This window comes from Paramacrobiotus metropolitanus, unplaced genomic scaffold (assembly GCF_019649055.1).
Source record: "Paramacrobiotus metropolitanus isolate TYO unplaced genomic scaffold, Prichtersi_v1.0 Parri_scaffold0000146, whole genome shotgun sequence".
NCBI lineage: Eukaryota > Metazoa > Tardigrada > Eutardigrada > Parachela > Macrobiotidae > Paramacrobiotus > Paramacrobiotus metropolitanus.
In genome coordinates, this window is record NW_026570366.1 from 1,485 (window position 1) to 20,793 (window position 19,309).

The 19,309-nt window shown below is 41.2% G+C and overlaps 1 protein-coding gene across 1 annotated transcript; it reads left to right on the top strand.

Moving 5' to 3' along the window:
- Positions 1–17,291: 17,291 nt before the first annotated feature.
- On the top strand, positions 17,292–19,226 carry LOC129599462 (uncharacterized). Its single transcript, XM_055497700.1, has 5 exons — positions 17,292–17,522; positions 17,621–17,854; positions 18,156–18,219; positions 18,424–18,500; positions 18,570–19,226. The coding sequence occupies exons 1-5, from the start codon at positions 17,500–17,502 to the stop codon at positions 19,069–19,071; spliced, it is 900 nt and encodes a 299-aa protein (XP_055353675.1). The 5' UTR covers positions 17,292–17,499; the 3' UTR covers positions 19,072–19,226.
- The last annotated feature ends 83 nt before the right edge of the window (positions 19,227–19,309 follow it).

Consider the following 19,309-nt stretch of genomic DNA (forward strand, 5'->3'; position numbering starts at 1 on the left):
AATTGGTACTACAGTGATAGCGGGTACCGCTATCACTGTAGTAACGGGTACCGTTACTACAGTGGTAACGGTACCCCTGGCCGGTACTAAATTAAAGCGGCCGGTACTAAATGTGACCTTACATTTGCAAATCTGAAGATTCATTGCGTTCACCCGATTTCGAGGTTTCGATGAACCGGCTGAACCGACTATCAGACCAAAAAACGAACTATTGAACCTTTTTTTTCACGTCAAATCATTCTGGGTAGTCGGCAAAGACTTTTTTCAAAAGGTCACCAACCAGAGTTATACACTATAAATGGTCACGTGACCACCGAATCTAGGTTAGAAAGGTCACCCAGGTGACCTTTTACCAATTTCTGACTCAGGAAGAAAAACTAATAGTATTTGCCCATAAAAAACAACGTTGAAATTTGAAATTACCGAAACTCATTAAGCCACGCCCAAAACCAAGTTACATAGGTAACACGTAACCAAAAGATGTGACCGACATGTATTTCATACTATTTTTGCTCAAAAAGACGTGACATTTCAAACAAAGAAGAAATCGTCGCAGTTACAAGTAACTTACACGGTAACCGACTATATGTCATGGTAACCAATGCAGTAACAGGTGCCGTTACAACGGTGGTAGCTGATACTGCTATCATTTTGGTACCGGTTTTAGTAGTTACATTAGTAGCGGGCACCGCTACTAATTTAATAACGAAAATTGGTACTACAGTGATAGCGGGTACCGCTATCACTGTAGTAACGGGTACCGTTACTACAGTGGTAACGGTACCCCTGGCCGGTACTAAATTAAAGCGGCCGGTACTAAATGTGACCTTACATTTGCAAATCTGAAGATTCATTGCGTTCACCCGATTTCGAGGTTTCGATGAACCGGCTGAACCGACTATCAGACCAAAAAACGAACTATTGAACCTTTTTTTTCACGTCAAATCATTCTGGGTAGTCGGCAAAGACTTTTTTCAAAAGGTCACCAACCAGAGTTATACACTATAAATGGTCACGTGACCACCGAATCTATGGTTAGGAAAGGTCACCCAGGTGACCTTTTACCAATTTCTGACTCAGGAAGAAAAACTAATAGTATTTGCCCATAAAAAACAACGTTGAAATTTGAAATTACCGAAACTCATTAAGCCACGCCCAAAACCAAGTTACATAGGTAACACGTAACCAAAGATGTGACCGACATGTATTTCATACTATTTTTGCTCAAAAAGACGTGACATTTCAAACAAAGAAGAAATCGTCGCAGTTACAAGTAACTTACACGGTAACCGACTATATGTCATGGTAACCAATGCAGTAACAGGTGCCGTTACAACGGTGGTAGCTGATACTGCTATCATTTTGGTACCGGTTTTAGTTACATTAGTAGCGGGCACCGCTACTAATTTAATAACGAAAATTGGTACTACAGTGATAGCGGGTACCGCTATCACTGTAGTAACGGGTACCGTTACTACAGTGGTAACGGGCACCGTTACCATGTTGGTAACGGGTTACCAACAATGTTTACAGAGCAAACTGTTGCAAACAGCGTCGCAAATGAAGCTAACGACTTGGCAATTACAGCAGACTGTATGGGATGTCAAATAGGGGTGCTTTGGACTTGGTTACATATGGTAACCATATATATTACAATGGTAACGCTACCGTTACCAAAGGTCATGGGGTCAGATATCAAAATCTTTTACTTTTTGGACTCAGGAAGAGAAACTGATCAAAACCGTCCATAGAACACGTAGTTTTTGTGCCACCCGGCCATTTTCACTTAAACCCCGCCTCCCAACGATCCGGATTGGTCGGTGGGCGTTATTATGTCTGTAATACTTATATGATTAGGAAGGGGTGGTACCTACCTGATACGAACGTCCGCCACGCCCATCCTGACCCACCCCAAAAGTTTCCGTCATTAAAGCGGCCGGTACTAAATGTGACCTTACATTTGCAAATCTGAAGATTCATTGCGTTCACCCGATTTCGAGGTTTCGATGAACCGGCTGAACCGACTATCAGACCAAAAAACGAACTATTGAACCTTTTTTTCACGTCAAATCATTCTGGGTAGTCGGCAAAGACTTTTTCAAAAGGTCACCAACCAGAGTTATACACTATAAATGGTCACGTGACCACCGAATCTATGGTTAGGAAAGGTCACCCAGGTGACCTTTTACCAATTTCTGACTCAGGAAGAAAAACTAATAGTATTTGCCCATAAAAAACAACGTTGAAATTTGAAATTACCGAAACTCATTAAGCCACGCCCAAAAACCAAGTTACATAGGTAACACGTAACCAAAAGATGTGACCGACATGTATTTCATACTATTTTTGCTCAAAAAGACGTGACATTTCAAACAAAGAAGAAATCGTCGCAGTTACAAGTAACTTACACGGTAACCGACTATATGTCATGGTAACCAATGCAGTAACAGGTGCCGTTACAACGGTGGTAGCTGATACTGCTATCATTTTGGTACCGGTTTTAGTAGTTACATTAGTAGCGGGCACCGCTACTAATTTAATAACGAAAATTGGTACTACAGTGATAGCGGGTACCGCTATCACTGTAGTAACGGGTACCGTTACTACAGTGGTAACGGGCACCGTTACCATGTTGGTAACGGGTTACCAACAATGTTTACAGAGCAAACTGTTGCAAACAGCGTCGCAAATGAAGCTAACGACTTGGCAATTACAGCAGACTGTATGGGATGTCAAATAGGGGTGCTTTGGACTTGGTTACATATGGTAACCATATATATTACAATGGTAACGCTACCGTTACCAAAGGTCATGGGGTCAGATATCAAAATCTTTTACTTTTTGGACTCAGGAAGAGAAACTGATCAAAACCGTCCATAGAACACGTAGTTTTTGTGCCACCCGGCCATTTTCACTTAAACCCCGCCTCCCAACGATCCGGATTGGTCGGTGGGCGTTATTATGTCTGTAATACTTATATGATTAGGAAGGGGTGGTACCTACCTGATACGAACGTCCGCCACGCCCATCCTGACCCACCCCAAAAGTTTCCGTCATTAAAGCGGCCGGTACTAAATGTGACCTTACATTTGCAAATCTGAAGATTCATTGCGTTCACCCGATTTCGAGGTTTCGATGAACCGGCTGAACCGACTATCAGACCAAAAAACGAACTATTGAACCTTTTTTTCACGTCAAATCATTCTGGGTAGTCGGCAAAGACTTTTTCAAAAGGTCACCAACCAGAGTTATACACTATAAATGGTCACGTGACCACCGAATCTATGAGTTAGGAAAGGTCACCCAGGTGACCTTTTACCAATTTCTGACTCAGGAAGAAAAACTAATAGTATTTGCCCATAAAAACAACGTTGAAATTTGAAATTACCGAAACTCATTAAGCCACGCCCAAAAACCAAGTTACATAGGTAACACGTAACCAAAAGATGTGACCGACATGTATTTCATACTATTTTTGCTCAAAAGACGTGACATTTCAAACAAAGAAGAAATCGTCGCAGTTACAAGTAACTTACACGGTAACCGACTATATGTCATGGTAACCAATGCAGTAACAGGTGCCGTTACAACGGTGGTAGCTGATACTGCTATCATTTTGGTACCGGTTTTAGTAGTTACATTAGTAGCGGGCACCGCTACTAATTTAATAACGAAAATTGGTACTACAGTGATAGCGGGTACCGCTATCACTGTAGTAACGGGTACCGTTACTACAGTGGTAACGGGCACCGTTACCATGTTGGTAACGGGTTACCAACAATGTTTACAGAGCAAACTGTTGCAAACAGCGTCGCAAATGAAGCTAACGACTTGGCAATTACAGCAGACTGTATGGGATGTCAAATAGGGGTGCTTTGGACTTGGTTACATATGGTAACCATATATATTACAATGGTAACGCTACCGTTACCAAAGGTCATGGGGTCAGATATCAAAATCTTTTACTTTTTTGGACTCAGGAAGAGAAACTGATCAAAACCGTCCATAGAACACGTAGTTTTGTGCCACCCGGCCATTTTCACTTAAACCCCGCCTCCCAACGATCCGGATTGGTCGGTGGGCGTTATTATGTCTGTAATACTTATATGATTAGGAAGGGGTGGTACCTACCTGATACGAACGTCCGCCACGCCCATCCTGACCCACCCCAAAAGTTTCCGTCATTAAAGCGGCCGGTACTAAATGTGACCTTACATTTGCAAATCTGAAGATTCATTGCGTTCACCCGATTTCGAGGTTTCGATGAACCGGCTGAACCGACTATCAGACCAAAAAACGAACTATTGAACCTTTTTTTTCACGTCAAATCATTCTGGGTAGTCGGCAAAGACTTTTTTCAAAAGGTCACCAACCAGAGTTATACACTATAAATGGTCACGTGACCACCGAATCTATGGTTAGGAAAGGTCACCCAGGTGACCTTTTACCAATTTCTGACTCAGGAAGAAAAACTAATAGTATTTGCCCATAAAAAACAACGTTGAAATTTGAAATTACCGAAACTCATTAAGCCACGCCCAAAAACCAAGTTACATAGGTAACACGTAACCAAAAGATGTGACCGACATGTATTTCATACTATTTTTGCTCAAAAAGACGTGACATTTCAAACAAAGAAGAAATCGTCGCAGTTACAAGTAACTTACACGGTAACCGACTATATGTCATGGTAACCAATGCAGTAACAGGTGCCGTTACAACGGTGGTAGCTGATACTGCTATCATTTTGGTACCGGTTTTAGTAGTTACATTAGTAGCGGGCACCGCTACTAATTTAATAACGAAAATTGGTACTACAGTGATAGCGGGTACCGCTATCACTGTAGTAACGGGTACCGTTACTACAGTGGTAACGGGCACCGTTACCATGTTGGTAACGGGTTACCAACAATGTTTACAGAGCAAACTGTTGCAAACAGCGTCGCAAATGAAGCTAACGACTTGGCAATTACAGCAGACTGTATGGGATGTCAAATAGGGGTGCTTTGGACTTGGTTACATATGGTAACCATATATATTACAATGGTAACGCTACCGTTACCAAAGGTCATGGGGTCAGATATCAAAATCTTTTACTTTTTTGGACTCAGGAAGAGAAACTGATCAAAACCGTCCATAGAACACGTAGTTTTTGTGCCACCCGGCCATTTTCACTTAAACCCCGCCTCCCAACGATCCGGATTGGTCGGTGGGCGTTATTATGTCTGTAATACTTATATGATTAGGAAGGGGTGGTACCTACCTGATACGAACGTCCGCCACGCCCACTCTGACCCACCCCAAAAGTTTCCGTCATTAAAGCGGCCGGTACTAAATGTGACCTTACATTTGCAAATCTGAAGATTCATTGCGTTCACCCGATTTCGAGGTTTCGATGAACCGGCTGAACCGACTATCAGACCAAAAAACGAACTATTGAACCTTTTTTTCACGTCAAATCATTCTGGGTAGTCGGCAAAGACTTTTTCAAAAGGTCACCAACCAGAGTTATACACTATAAATGGTCACGTGACCACCGAATCTATGAGTTAGGAAAGGTCACCCAGGTGACCTTTTACCAATTCTCTGACTCAGGAAGAAAAACTAATAGTATTTGCCCATAAAAAACAACGTTGAAATTTGAAATTACCGAAACTCATTAAGCCACGCCCAAAAACCAAGTTACATAGGTAACACGTAACCAAAAGATGTGACCGACATGTATTTCATACTATTTTTGCTCAAAAGACGTGACATTTCAAACAAAGAAGAAATCGTCGCAGTTACAAGTAACTTACACGGTAACCGACTATATGTCATGGTAACCAATGCAGTAACAGGTGCCGTTACAACGGTGGTAGCTGATACTGCTATCATTTTGGTACCGGTTTTAGTAGTTACATTAGTAGCGGGCACCGCTACTAATTTAATAACGAAAATTGGTACTACAGTGATAGCGGGTACCGCTATCACTGTAGTAACGGGTACCACAGTGGTAACGGGCACCGTTACCATGTTGGTAACGGGTTACCAACAATGTTTACAGAGCAAACTGTTGCAAACAGCGTCGCAAATGAAGCTAACGACTTGGCAATTACAGCAGACTGTATGGGATGTCAAATAGGGGTGCTTTGGACTTGGTTACATATGGTAACCATATATATTACAATGGTAACGCTACCGTTACCAAAGGTCATGGGGTCAGATATCAAAATCTTTTACTTTTTTGGACTCAGGAAGAGAAACTGATCAAAACCGTCCATAGAACACGTAGTTTTGTGCCACCCGGCCATTTTCACTTAAACCCCGCCTCCCAACGATCCGGATTGGTCGGTGGGCGTTATTATGTCTGTAATACTTATATGATTAGGAAGGGGTGGTACCTACCTGATACGAACGTCCGCCACGCCCATCCTGACCCACCCCAAAAGTTTCCGTCATTAAAGCGGCCGGTACTAAATGTGACCTTACATTTGCAAATCTGAAGATTCATTGCGTTCACCCGATTTCGAGGTTTCGATGAACCGGCTGAACCGACTATCAGACCAAAAAACGAACTATTGAACCTTTTTTTTCACGTCAAATCATTCTGGGTAGTCGGCAAAGACTTTTTTCAAAAGGTCACCAACCAGAGTTATACACTATAAATGGTCACGTGACCACCGAATCTATGGTTAGGAAAGGTCACCCAGGTGACCTTTTACCAATTTCTGACTCAGGAAGAAAAACTAATAGTATTTGCCCATAAAAAACAACGTTGAAATTTGAAATTACCGAAACTCATTAAGCCACGCCCAAAAACCAAGTTACATAGGTAACACGTAACCAAAAGATGTGACCGACATGTATTTCATACTATTTTTGCTCAAAACAGACGTGACATTTCAAACAAAGAAGAAATCGTCGCAGTTACAAGTAACTTACACGGTAACCGACTATATGTCATGGTAACCAATGCAGTAACAGGTGCCGTTACAACGGTGGTAGCTGATACTGCTATCATTTTGGTACCGGTTTTAGTAGTTACATTAGTAGCGGGCACCGCTACTAATTTAATAACGAAAATTGGTACTACAGTGATAGCGGGTACCGCTATCACTGTAGTAACGGGTACCGTTACTACAGTGGTAACGGGCACCGTTACCATGTTGGTAACGGGTTACCAACAATGTTTACAGAGCAAACTGTTGCAAACAGCGTCGCAAATGAAGCTAACGACTTGGCAATTACAGCAGACTGTATGGGATGTCAAATAGGGGTGCTTTGGACTTGGTTACATATGGTAACCATATATATTACAATGGTAACGCTACCGTTACCAAAGGTCATGGGGTCAGATATCAAAATCTTTTACTTTTTTGGACTCAGGAAGAGAAACTGATCAAAACCGTCCATAGAACACGTAGTTTTTGTGCCACCCGGCCATTTTCACTTAAACCCCGCCTCCCAACGATCCGGATTGGTCGGTGGGCGTTATTATGTCTGTAATACTTATATGATTAGGAAGGGGTGGTACCTACCTGATACGAACGTCCGCCACGCCCATCCTGACCCACCCCAAAAGTTTCCGTCATTAAAGCGGCCGGTACTAAATGTGACCTTACATTTGCAAATCTGAAGATTCATTGCGTTCACCCGATTTCGAGGTTTCGATGAACCGGCTGAACCGACTATCAGACCAAAAACGAACTATTGAACCTTTTTTTCACGTCAAATCATTCTGGGTAGTCGGCAAAGACTTTTTTCAAAAGGTCACCAACCAGAGTTATACACTATAAATGGTCACGTGACCACCGAATCTATGAGTTAGGAAAGGTCACCCAGGTGACCTTTACCAATTTCTGACTCAGGAAGAAAAACTAATAGTATTTGCCCATAAAAAACAACGTTGAAATTTGAAATTACCGAAACTCATTAAGCCACGCCCAAAAACCAAGTTACATAGGTAACACGTAACCAAAAGATGTGACCGACATGTATTTCATACTATTTTTGCTCAAAAGACGTGACATTTCAAACAAAGAAGAAATCGTCGCAGTTACAAGTAACTTACACGGTAACCGACTATATGTCATGGTAACCAATGCAGTAACAGGTGCCGTTACAACGGTGGTAGCTGATACTGCTATCATTTTGGTACCGGTTTTAGTAGTTACATTAGTAGCGGGCACCGCTACTAATTTAATAACGAAAATTGGTACTACAGTGATAGCGGGTACCGCTATCACTGTAGTAACGGGTACCGTTACTACAGTGGTAACGGGCACCGTTACCATGTTGGTAACGGGTTACCAACAATGTTTACAGAGCAAACTGTTGCAAACAGCGTCGCAAATGAAGCTAACGACTTGGCAATTACAGCAGACTGTATGGGATGTCAAATAGGGGTGCTTTGGACTTGGTTACATATGGTAACCATATATATTACAATGGTAACGCTACCGTTACCAAAGGTCATGGGGTCAGATATCAAAATCTTTTACTTTTTTGGACTCAGGAAGAGAAACTGATCAAAACCGTCCATAGAACACGTAGTTTTTGTGCCACCCGGCCATTTTCACTTAAACCCCGCCTCCCAACGATCCGGATTGGTCGGTGGGCGTTATTATGTCTGTAATACTTATATGATTAGGAAGGGGTGGTACCTACCTGATACGAACGTCCGCCACGCCCATCCTGACCCACCCCAAAAGTTTCCGTCATTAAAGCGGCCGGTACTAAATGTGACCTTACATTTGCAAATCTGAAGATTCATTGCGTTCACCCGATTTCGAGGTTTCGATGAACCGGCTGAACCGACTATCAGACCAAAAAACGAACTATTGAACCTTTTTTTTCACGTCAAATCATTCTGGGTAGTCGGCAAAGACTTTTTTCAAAAGGTCACCAACCAGAGTTATACACTATAAATGGTCACGTGACCACCGAATCTATGTTAGGAAAGGTCACCCAGGTGACCTTTTACCAATTTTCTGCTCAGGAAGAAAAACTAATAGTATTTGCCCATAAAAAACAACGTTGAAATTTGAAATTACCGAAACTCATTAAGCCACGCCCAAAAACCAAGTTACATAGGTAACACGTAACCAAAAGATGTGACCGACATGTATTTCATACTATTTTTGCTCAAAAAGACGTGACATTTCAAACAAAGAAGAAATCGTCGCAGTTACAAGTAACTTACACGGTAACCGACTATATGTCATGGTAACCAATGCAGTAACAGGTGCCGTTACAACGGTGGTAGCTGATACTGCTATCATTTTGGTACCGGTTTTAGTAGTTACATTAGTAGCGGGCACCGCTACTAATTTAATAACGAAAATTGGTACTACAGTGATAGCGGGTACCGCTATCACTGTAGTAACGGGTACCGTTACTACAGTGGTAACGGGCACCGTTACCATGTTGGTAACGGGTTACCAACAATGTTTACAGAGCAAACTGTTGCAAACAGCGTCGCAAATGAAGCTAACGACTTGGCAATTACAGCAGACTGTATGGGATGTCAAATAGGGGTGCTTTGGACTTGGTTACATATGGTAACCATATATATTACAATGGTAACGCTACCGTTACCAAAGGTCATGGGGTCAGATATCAAAATCTTTTACTTTTTTGGACTCAGGAAGAGAAACTGATCAAAACCGTCCATAGAACACGTAGTTTTTGTGCCACCCGGCCATTTTCACTTAAACCCCGCCTCCCAACGATCCGGATTGGTCGGTGGGCGTTATTATGTCTGTAATACTTATATGATTAGGAAGGGGTGGTACCTACCTGATACGAACGTCCGCCACGCCCATCCTGACCCACCCCAAAAGTTTCCGTCATTAAAGCGGCCGGTACTAAATGTGACCTTACATTTGCAAATCTGAAGATTCATTGCGTTCACCCGATTTCGAGGTTTCGATGAACCGGCTGAACCGACTATCAGACCAAAAAACGAACTATTGAACCTTTTTTTTCACGTCAAATCATTCTGGGTAGTCGGCAAAGACTTTTTTCAAAAGGTCACCAACCAGAGTTATACACTATAAATGGTCACGTGACCACCGAATCTATGGTTAGGAAAGGTCACCCAGGTGACCTTTCCTGGTGACCTTTGAAACTAATAGTATTTGCCCATAAAAAACAACGTTGAAATTTGAAATTACCGAAACTCATTAAGCCACGCCCAAAAACCAAGTTACATAGGTAACACGTAACCAAAAGATGTGACCGACATGTATTTCATACTATTTTTGCTCAAAAAGACGTGACATTTCAAACAAAGAAGAAATCGTCGCAGTTACAAGTAACTTACACGGTAACCGACTATATGTCATGGTAACCAATGCAGTAACAGGTGCCGTTACAACGGTGGTAGCTGATACTGCTATCATTTTGGTACCGGTTTTAGTAGTTACATTAGTAGCGGGCACCGCTACTAATTTAATAACGAAAATTGGTACTACAGTGATAGCGGGTACCGCTATCACTGTAGTAACGGGTACCGTTACTACAGTGGTAACGGGCACCGTTACCATGTTGGTAACGGGTTACCAACAATGTTTACAGAGCAAACTGTTGCAAACAGCGTCGCAAATGAAGCTAACGACTTGGCAATTACAGCAGACTGTATGGGATGTCAAATAGGGGTGCTTTGGACTTGGTTACATATGGTAACCATATATATTACAATGGTAACGCTACCGTTACCAAAGGTCATGGGGTCAGATATCAAAATCTTTTACTTTTTGGACTCAGGAAGAGAAACTGATCAAAACCGTCCATAGAACACGTAGTTTTTGTGCCACCCGGCCATTTTCACTTAAACCCCGCCTCCCAACGATCCGGATTGGTCGGTGGGCGTTATTATGTCTGTAATACTTATATGATTAGGAAGGGGTGGTACCTACCTGATACGAACGTCCGCCACGCCCATCCTGACCCACCCCAAAAGTTTCCGTCATTAAAGCGGCCGGTACTTCGGTTTTTTCGAAAAATGCGAATGTACGCATGGGATGGTTTTCGACCGCTTTGCACTTTTTTGAACAGCGAGGTTTTCAAAACGAATAAAAACTGTGAAATTGGACATAGCCAGATTTGCTTGGGTAGTACCGAGACGTACTGCTCGGTTACCATTATATTACAGTTACCGCTCAGTAACCGTTGTAACGAACTCGTTACCAATAAGTTACCTGTGCGTATCTATCAAACGAAGAGCAATAGTTGTTTACTTCAGCTGAAGAAGATGTTTTTTAGTCAGTTATACTGTTATACTGCAAAGTACTTCGCTGCATTATTTGACATATACGCACTGAGTTGCTACATGCTAGACGAACACTGTGTGGCCGATCGTTTTGTTCAAAATATTTACTGCACTGGAACGCTCGTATTTTTTAATGAAGAAACCGATCGAAAAAACCGAAAAATTTTGTTTTCGACGATCGTCTGGATCTTGAATTTTTTAGTGTTGTACAACATAATAATCTTTTTTATTTATTATAAATTGAAAAAGATGCCTCCCGTTCACCGAAATGTGCACGGTCAGTTCGCGGCTGCTGAGAGCTCGGTCCCACTCGCCCGGGTGCCGCGGTTCCGCGTCGGTCGAGACGCCCGCCAGCGCACGCCGCCAAGACATCGGCGGCGTGACCGGCATGCGGACATCAATGCCGCGCGGGCGGAGTCAGCCACCGCAACCGGCGCCCGGGAAAGAGTGCGTGCTGCGTGGCGAATGCAGCAGGCTGTTATGGCGGAGGAGAGGCGGGACTTCAAGGAAACACCATCAGGTCCACGCCGGCGTCCGGGAAGACCGGTGTTTTCCACGACCAAACACCGGCGGACACCGGAACCTGTTCCGCGTCTCCTGCCGGCCCGTCGGTCACTGGCGGTCAAACCAAGTGCCGGTTCGCCGGAGCCGCAAGCGTCGCCAACAAGTGCTGCGGACCCACCAGTTGTCCCGGTGCACCACCCTGCGGACATGGACGAACTCCTTGAGTTCGAGCCTGATGTAGGAGACCAGGAAGTTCCAGGCGCCGTCCACTCCACAGTCCTACGGGTGGTCCGCCGGGATAACCGATGGGTACACAAATAGGTTTTATTTTTGTGTTTTTTTGGTAGTTATGTTTTTTTCTTTTCTTTTTTTTATTTTGTCATAATTAAAATAAAATAAAAATAATAAAATTGCAAAACTGCCCAAAAAAAAGCAGTTTGTTGTGTTGGTGTTTGTTGTGTGGTTTTTATGTTGTTTTTTGTTCAGATGTTCAAATAAAATTAAAGTAAAATAAAAAACGAAAAAACGCAAAACTGCCAAAAATATGATGTAATTTAATTTTCAAAATATTTTGTTGTTTTGTTTATTTGCTCTTTTGTTTACCTTTTGTCTAAAATTTGTGTTCATTGGTTAAACTGAAGATAAAAACCGAAGAAACCATAATACAGTCAACATGAAGTTTGAAGTGCATTCCTAGATTATTCAGAACCACATCACATTACAAGTGCCTTCCCACCCACTTCCTGGTCCGCTTACTTTCTATCAATACCTCAAATATCTAGCAAGGTTTTTACCTGACAATTACCTGGAGCCTGTCAATTGCTGACTAAAAGTGTGCGACCATTTAAATTAACAAATCCAAAAGGAAAAGACGAAAACAACTAATTCGTTAGTTGCTGACGGTCAACAGTATTACAGACAATCGTATGCACCGGAGGTGCATAACGAGGCCCGCCCTTACGAGGCCACGCTGTCGGCCGCAGTCTACTTGTATAATATATAATATTATATATATATATAAATATATAATATTAATAATAATATAATATTATATATATACAAGAGTCATCTTCGGCTTCGCCTCAGATGCTCTTGTGGTCTACAGTCAAATCTTTGAAAAATAATTCTTGATAATTTATTTTTGAAGCCTGGTTTGTATGTATGTTTTTACGTTGTATGATTAAGCGCTGTTCACAGCTTCAGTTAACTTGCTCTAATCAGGAAACAGCATTATATAGCTTAATAGCTGATCGGTTCATTTTATGTGAAACAAAATAGTTAATAGCACGACTGATAATCGGAGAGCGGTCAGCTTGCTAAGTTTCTAATAATTCGGCTTCGCTACTTTTTAATAACTGGTACGTGGAAACCAATTTTGTTTGAGGACAATAATATCTTTTGTTCAGTAATAATCAGTAGGCTTGGTCAGTAGATGCAGTAGTGTGAATTTTTGAGTTTTTGATTATTTTTTTATTTTTGATTCAGTCGGGAGCAAGGAGTGTGTAGTGATAACGAGCAACAGAGATCACGTTGTCGTAGCTACTAGCCACCGAACATTAGTAACAGCAATAACGGGTCCTGTAATTTGCGTTTACGCAGCAGCCCTGATTAGTGATACCTAAACACCGGTATGGCCTGCGGGTTGGCTCTTTCTGAATTTCGATTGTTTCCGGATAACTGTTTCCAAAAAAATTTTTGACAGAGATTTCAAGCATCTAATGGTGTTTGCATTTACACGGGATGTCGTTCTACCTGGTGCTAGGTAGTTAACATTTTTTGTTTATTGGCAATAGCCACCAACAAAATAAAAACTAGCCCTCGCGGTCACACTGTTTGTGGTAAGGGGTGGTATTAAGGTCGGTGGTAAATTGGGGATTTTGGACCATGGCGACCGTTCCCTTTATTTAGTAGGGGTTTGGTCGGTGGATAGACATGCCAGCTTTTTCGCAGTTCTGTTCGTTTGACAGCTGGAGCATTAGAGTTATGCTGGACAATGATAACGGTTCTGCTCTTTTCTGGTTTAAGCCACTAACACTAAAATAATATCCCTTCCCTAAAAATTGAGCTTCCGTTCACTCTACAGCCCTGATCGACGGTCAGTATGTCTCCTGTTACTCAGTACGTCTTATTAGTGGATAGCGTAACCTTTGTGCGGTTCTGTTCATTCAGCAGCTCAAGAACTTTGTTAGCATCGAACACTGGGTACTGGGCAAGGGTTCCGTTGGGTTCCGTTCTCATATGCCGGTCTGGTTAGTGAGTTTAACATTGCATAGGAAAACTCACGGTCAGTAAACTTTCGCTTGCAATTTGCAAACTATGGTTAGACACTGCCAGTTTTCTCACTACCACCGAGTGGACGAAGTCCGATTTCGCCTTCTACCTATGGGTAATATGTAAAGGAACTACCTCTGTATGCAGGTAAATAGGAATACGTTCGCAAACTATCGCTTTCGCACCCTCAAACACTTCTTTCGTTTCATAGCTTTCATAACGATCACCCTATGGCCAAATGGTTTGTACTTTATACATCTGTGTGAAAATTGTTTATGAGATATAAGGGGAATAAAATTTTAAAATGTTTATTCACGTGGCAAATGCATTCACGTGGCATTCAAAAGACTCATTATGAATCCCATTATTCTTATCCCAAATTTGCATGTAAACGCGCGAGTATACCGTAGTACATATGAGTGTTATGATCGTTTTACACCGAACACCGATCATAATATAGATCTACAACGTCTTTGGTATTTAAGTTATTTTTAAATTTTCTGTTTATTGAAGATCTAACTTTTTTGTAATGTATAAGAACAATGTACAATGTATAAGAACGCGGAAAAGCTAAAACGTTCCAGTGCAAACGCGCTTTCCGGTTCCAAAAATCAAAAGAAAATATCTTCGCTTTAGAGCGTTTTGTTGAAACGTGACAAAGCTGAAAAATTTTTCGAAGTTTATTTGAAAAAATTACAGTTTTTTTATTACACTACATACTCTGCATTTGAATAATAGCTGCTCCACGCAACAGTGTTTTATGTAAAAGGTCTTTCAAGGTCACCTTGAACTGATGCCTGTACCGGTATCGGCATCCGAGCGTTGGTCCAGGGCAGATATTTTTGAAAACAAAATGCATGTGGGACCCTTTGGGACATGCTGAGTTTAATGGTGAAATCGGTTTTTCAATTTGCTTGGCGGTTTTTTCTAGCCAAGTTCCACGGGGCGGCCGATCATAATATAGATCTATTTCCTTGATAATATATAATATTATATATATAATATCAACAGATTCATATATCCTTACGTCCTTATTTTTTGGAAATTATCTCCTAAATCAAGATTATTTTTTCAATAAGTTGATAATTTTATAAAATAAAGCATCGCACAAACGTTCCTACCTTTATCTTTAAAAAAATCTCAAGTTTTGGATAAGGTCTTAAAAAAATTTTTAAAAGTTGTAGTACTTAAGGGTTCTTAGTACTTAACGGTTGCTAGTTTTGGAAATTATCTCCTAAATCAAAACTGATTTTTCCATTAAGTTGTTTATTTTATAAAATAAAGCATCTTCCAAAGCATCCTACCTGCAGCTTGGAAAAAAATTGCTGGTTTCCGGAAAGTTTTCAGAAACCCTTTCAAACTTTCTGTACTTAGCGTTTAAAGTTCATAAAAATTTCCAGTAAATTCTGGAAACGTCTCGAATGAGCAAATACAAGTTTCGCAGCTTAGCAACCTAAACAACAGATCTGTGTATGTTATTTAAATTGTCAATCCCATAAAAATTATAACTTTTTTTAAATTTTTGAAACCTTCAAGATGATTTTAAATCATGTTCGAATACCTCAAAATAACTATTAATTTTTCCAAAGTCGGCTCCAAAGCTTTTACATTTCCAGAATTTCTAATATGTCTAAATATTTCGACTCGGCCCCGCGCAGCGGGGCCGTTACCTCTAATTTTTTGAGCCTCCAGAGTTTCGAAATTTAAGGATGTCTAGAAATGTCTGAATACCTCAATATCTCGCGGTCTTAAGGGATTTGGCCCGGTACATAGCACCAGATTTGTTTATATCTACGGCAACTTCCGCTGTCGCGCGCTCCCAAACCTAAATTCTCATAGCGGTCCTCATACTCATAATCCTATTCCTAATTCAGAATACATACTCAAAACAGCTTTCATAATCATAATCATACTTTGATCCTACCGGTTATCGTATTTTTGTTCATAATCATAACTCAAACCTTTACCGCTACTCATACCAGTGCGCTACTGCGCTTAATGTTATTACTATTAGTGAAAGCATTACCATATATTATTTATTAATCGTAAAAACCGTATTATTGACACGGAGTAGTAATAGCTGTTGCGCAAATTGTGCACCGTTCTTGAATTTTTTCTAAATATTTTTTTCATATCTGCTTTTGTCCTGGCTAGCAACGATTAAACTGTGTTAATATGTTATTACTGTTCCTGTACATGTGTTCCATTGTTGTACAGTGTACGCGATGCTTTTGTCGAAATTTAATTTTGTGGAAATAAAAAGTTAACGGCCCGTTCACTTTTTGTTTGGTGGAAGCTACGTAGTAAGCCCATTAACATTGCAGGTTCTTTTATCATTATCACTAGTTTAAAAATGGACGAAAGTGAACCACAGTAGATTTTCTTGCTCAGTTTTTATATGCAGATTAAATTAATTTGCTTTCGTTACTCAGTTAACAAGTTTACTGAAGTCATTTTGTAATGAAGCCATTTTCTAATAAATATTTTTTCGCTACTAATTCAGATGAAATAATTTTTACGAGTAGACGAAAGCGGGCGGTTGAGTAGACTTACATGAACACATGGTTGCAATTGAATATTACATTTTTGACACACCCGCATGAGTAATGGTTAAGATAGGAGCTATAATTATGAATAAATTAATATGATGACCGGTAGTACCAATTACCAAAGTACGATTATGAGTATGAGAGCCGTTATGAATATTACCCTAGGTGCATACCTAGCCATGCAAAAAAGTGTTTAGCATTGCGCGACAGCGAAATTTCCCGTGCATGTACCCGAATTTGGTACTACAGATATGTACCGGGCCAAATCTCTAAATATATTAATTATCTTAATATCCCATAATTTCTAACGGTAAATATCTAAAAGCCGGCCCGCGGCCCGTTTACCGTATTCACTCACGTGGCTGCTCTGTGATACTGGTGGTAGCTTGGGCATTCACTAACCTCGAAATCTAATAAACATGTATTTATTTTATTTTTAATAAATACTGAAGAGCTTGTAAATATATAATATTAATAATAATATAATATATATATAATAAATACTGAAGAACTTGTAAATATATAATATTAATAATAATATAATATATATATAATATATAATATTATATAATATTAATATATATTAATATAATAATATCCGAATTCTACTCTGCATGTGTTTCAAGTTATCCAACTATCAAAGTTAGCTTCTAGATCTAGCGTGTGACAGCAGTGTGGCATGCAAGGCCAAAATGTAACGTACGGCTTTCCATTTTCAAAACTGTATAAGTCACTCCTACCGAAAACAGCAAACTGCTTATTAATTTTTGCAGCAGCATCTGTCCTCACAAAAGTTCTGGGTTCCTGATTCCACGCCATTTAATTTCGCGACGGAGGCTGCTGGCGATACAACCAACCTGTTTCAGTTTTTGCTTTTAATCATTAATGTTTAACTGCCATCTTTTTTCAAGGGGATAAACAATGCTGAAGCGAGCGCTTAGTAGGTTAGTGTGTGCTTTTCAGTTTACGGTATTCTAGAGTATCATAGCTTCGCACTTGGTTATATCTGCCAGTTGCCAACTGATATGCTCGTTATTCGTAGATTTTTGCTGATGGAGCGGCAAGGTGGTGATCGACGGATAACACCTGGCCATTGTCAGTGGCTGCGTGGAGTGAAGACGCGTAGGCAGCCCGCGGAACTGGCATCATTGCATCGTAAGAGCATCCGCACAGTGTCTCAAGTCGTTCCCGGAAAAATTGCGCCAACTCCGCCATCATTTATGCCGGGGAGCGGTTTGTCCGTTCCGAACGCTGAAACGCCGTTGGCAGGAATGAAGTACAGCACTTAAACTGAACAGCTCACATAACCGTACAGATACATACTCGTACTATTGAAAAGTTACCGACAGTTTTAATATCAGTATTTGCTTTACGTGCCTACGGGGTTCGTGATACATATCTACGGCACACTGTTGGAACTTACAATTTAGAAGTGAAATCTGGCTGCTTACTTAACTTAGCGGTGGCGTATGTCAGTGTAATTAGACATGGTAGACATTATGTCGGGATTCGGATTCAGCTCGGTAAACCATCCAGGTGGCAAGTCTGCTGCAGTTAAAACTAACTGTACGTTGCAGGGAATCTCGTGTTATCCGCTTTCCGACGCCAACCATTCGGCTCGCACCATGCGTAAATAGCGGTGTGAGTATTTGTACTTCTACAGCTACAGTTCTACGCGTAACTGCAAACAAGCAAACAATGACTAACAATAAGTAAGGTTTTTTGGGTGTTCTCTGATGTACCTTTTCGTTCGACTTCGTGCAACATTGTTTTAAAAAATTGAAAATGAGTGTAATTTAGGTATTTTCAACTGCATTTGATTTCGTCATTGTTATTTCATCGTAGAACTCAGTCGGTGGTGGGTTTTTCATCAAAGGAGTCCAAAAGTTGATGGATGAGAGGCTGGCGCGCGTTCGAGCGGGGTGAGTTGCGCAGCAAATGTCCTTCTTTGTTGGATACGGTATTAAGTCTGTAAAATTGCTCTCCTTCAGGGAAAAGGGTCTGCTGACGGGGACCGCACGAATTAGACTGGACATTGCCATTAACACGGACCACCAACGCGACTGGTTTAAAGCCTGGGGACAAGTGGGGGAGAGCATAGTGCGTATGGATGCTGGCTTCTACAGTCACGAATACTGGGGTAAAGGAATTTGCGAGGAAATACCAAACTTGGCACGTCCGTTTCACATGGTTTGGAAAGCATCGCCGACGGGTAGCATGAACATCGCTCTGATTATCATTGGTGACTCCGATCACGCCCAGGAAACATTCGTGAAAATGGAGGAAAATGTCATGGAAGGGATTCAGCATCTGCATGAAGTACGTTGTATTAAAGAGGAAACCACATTTGTAGCGTTCCGTGGGCCAGCGTTCTACTGGGGAGTTGCGCGTCTTGGCCAGACGCCCATTCGTCGTTGTGAGTTGACGGATATCCGAGAGCCGGCAGCCGAGGAGGTGCTCGAGCAGCTGGCCACGCACCTTTGTGCTTTGTGATGGATTCCGTGGTGCATACTTTGTGGTCTTATAATCTCGGTTGATATGATCTTTCTCATCGCTGATGTACACTGCTAGAGTAGCAATTCGCGGAAAGCGTACCGCTACCATAGTTTCTCTTGAGTTGTTGATGTTTGGATTAAAGATTCGTATTACTGTGTGACTGTGTGTGTACGTAATCCCTATGCACTGCTGCGAAAGAATCAACTTAAACCACATTTCATTATATTATTAGAGA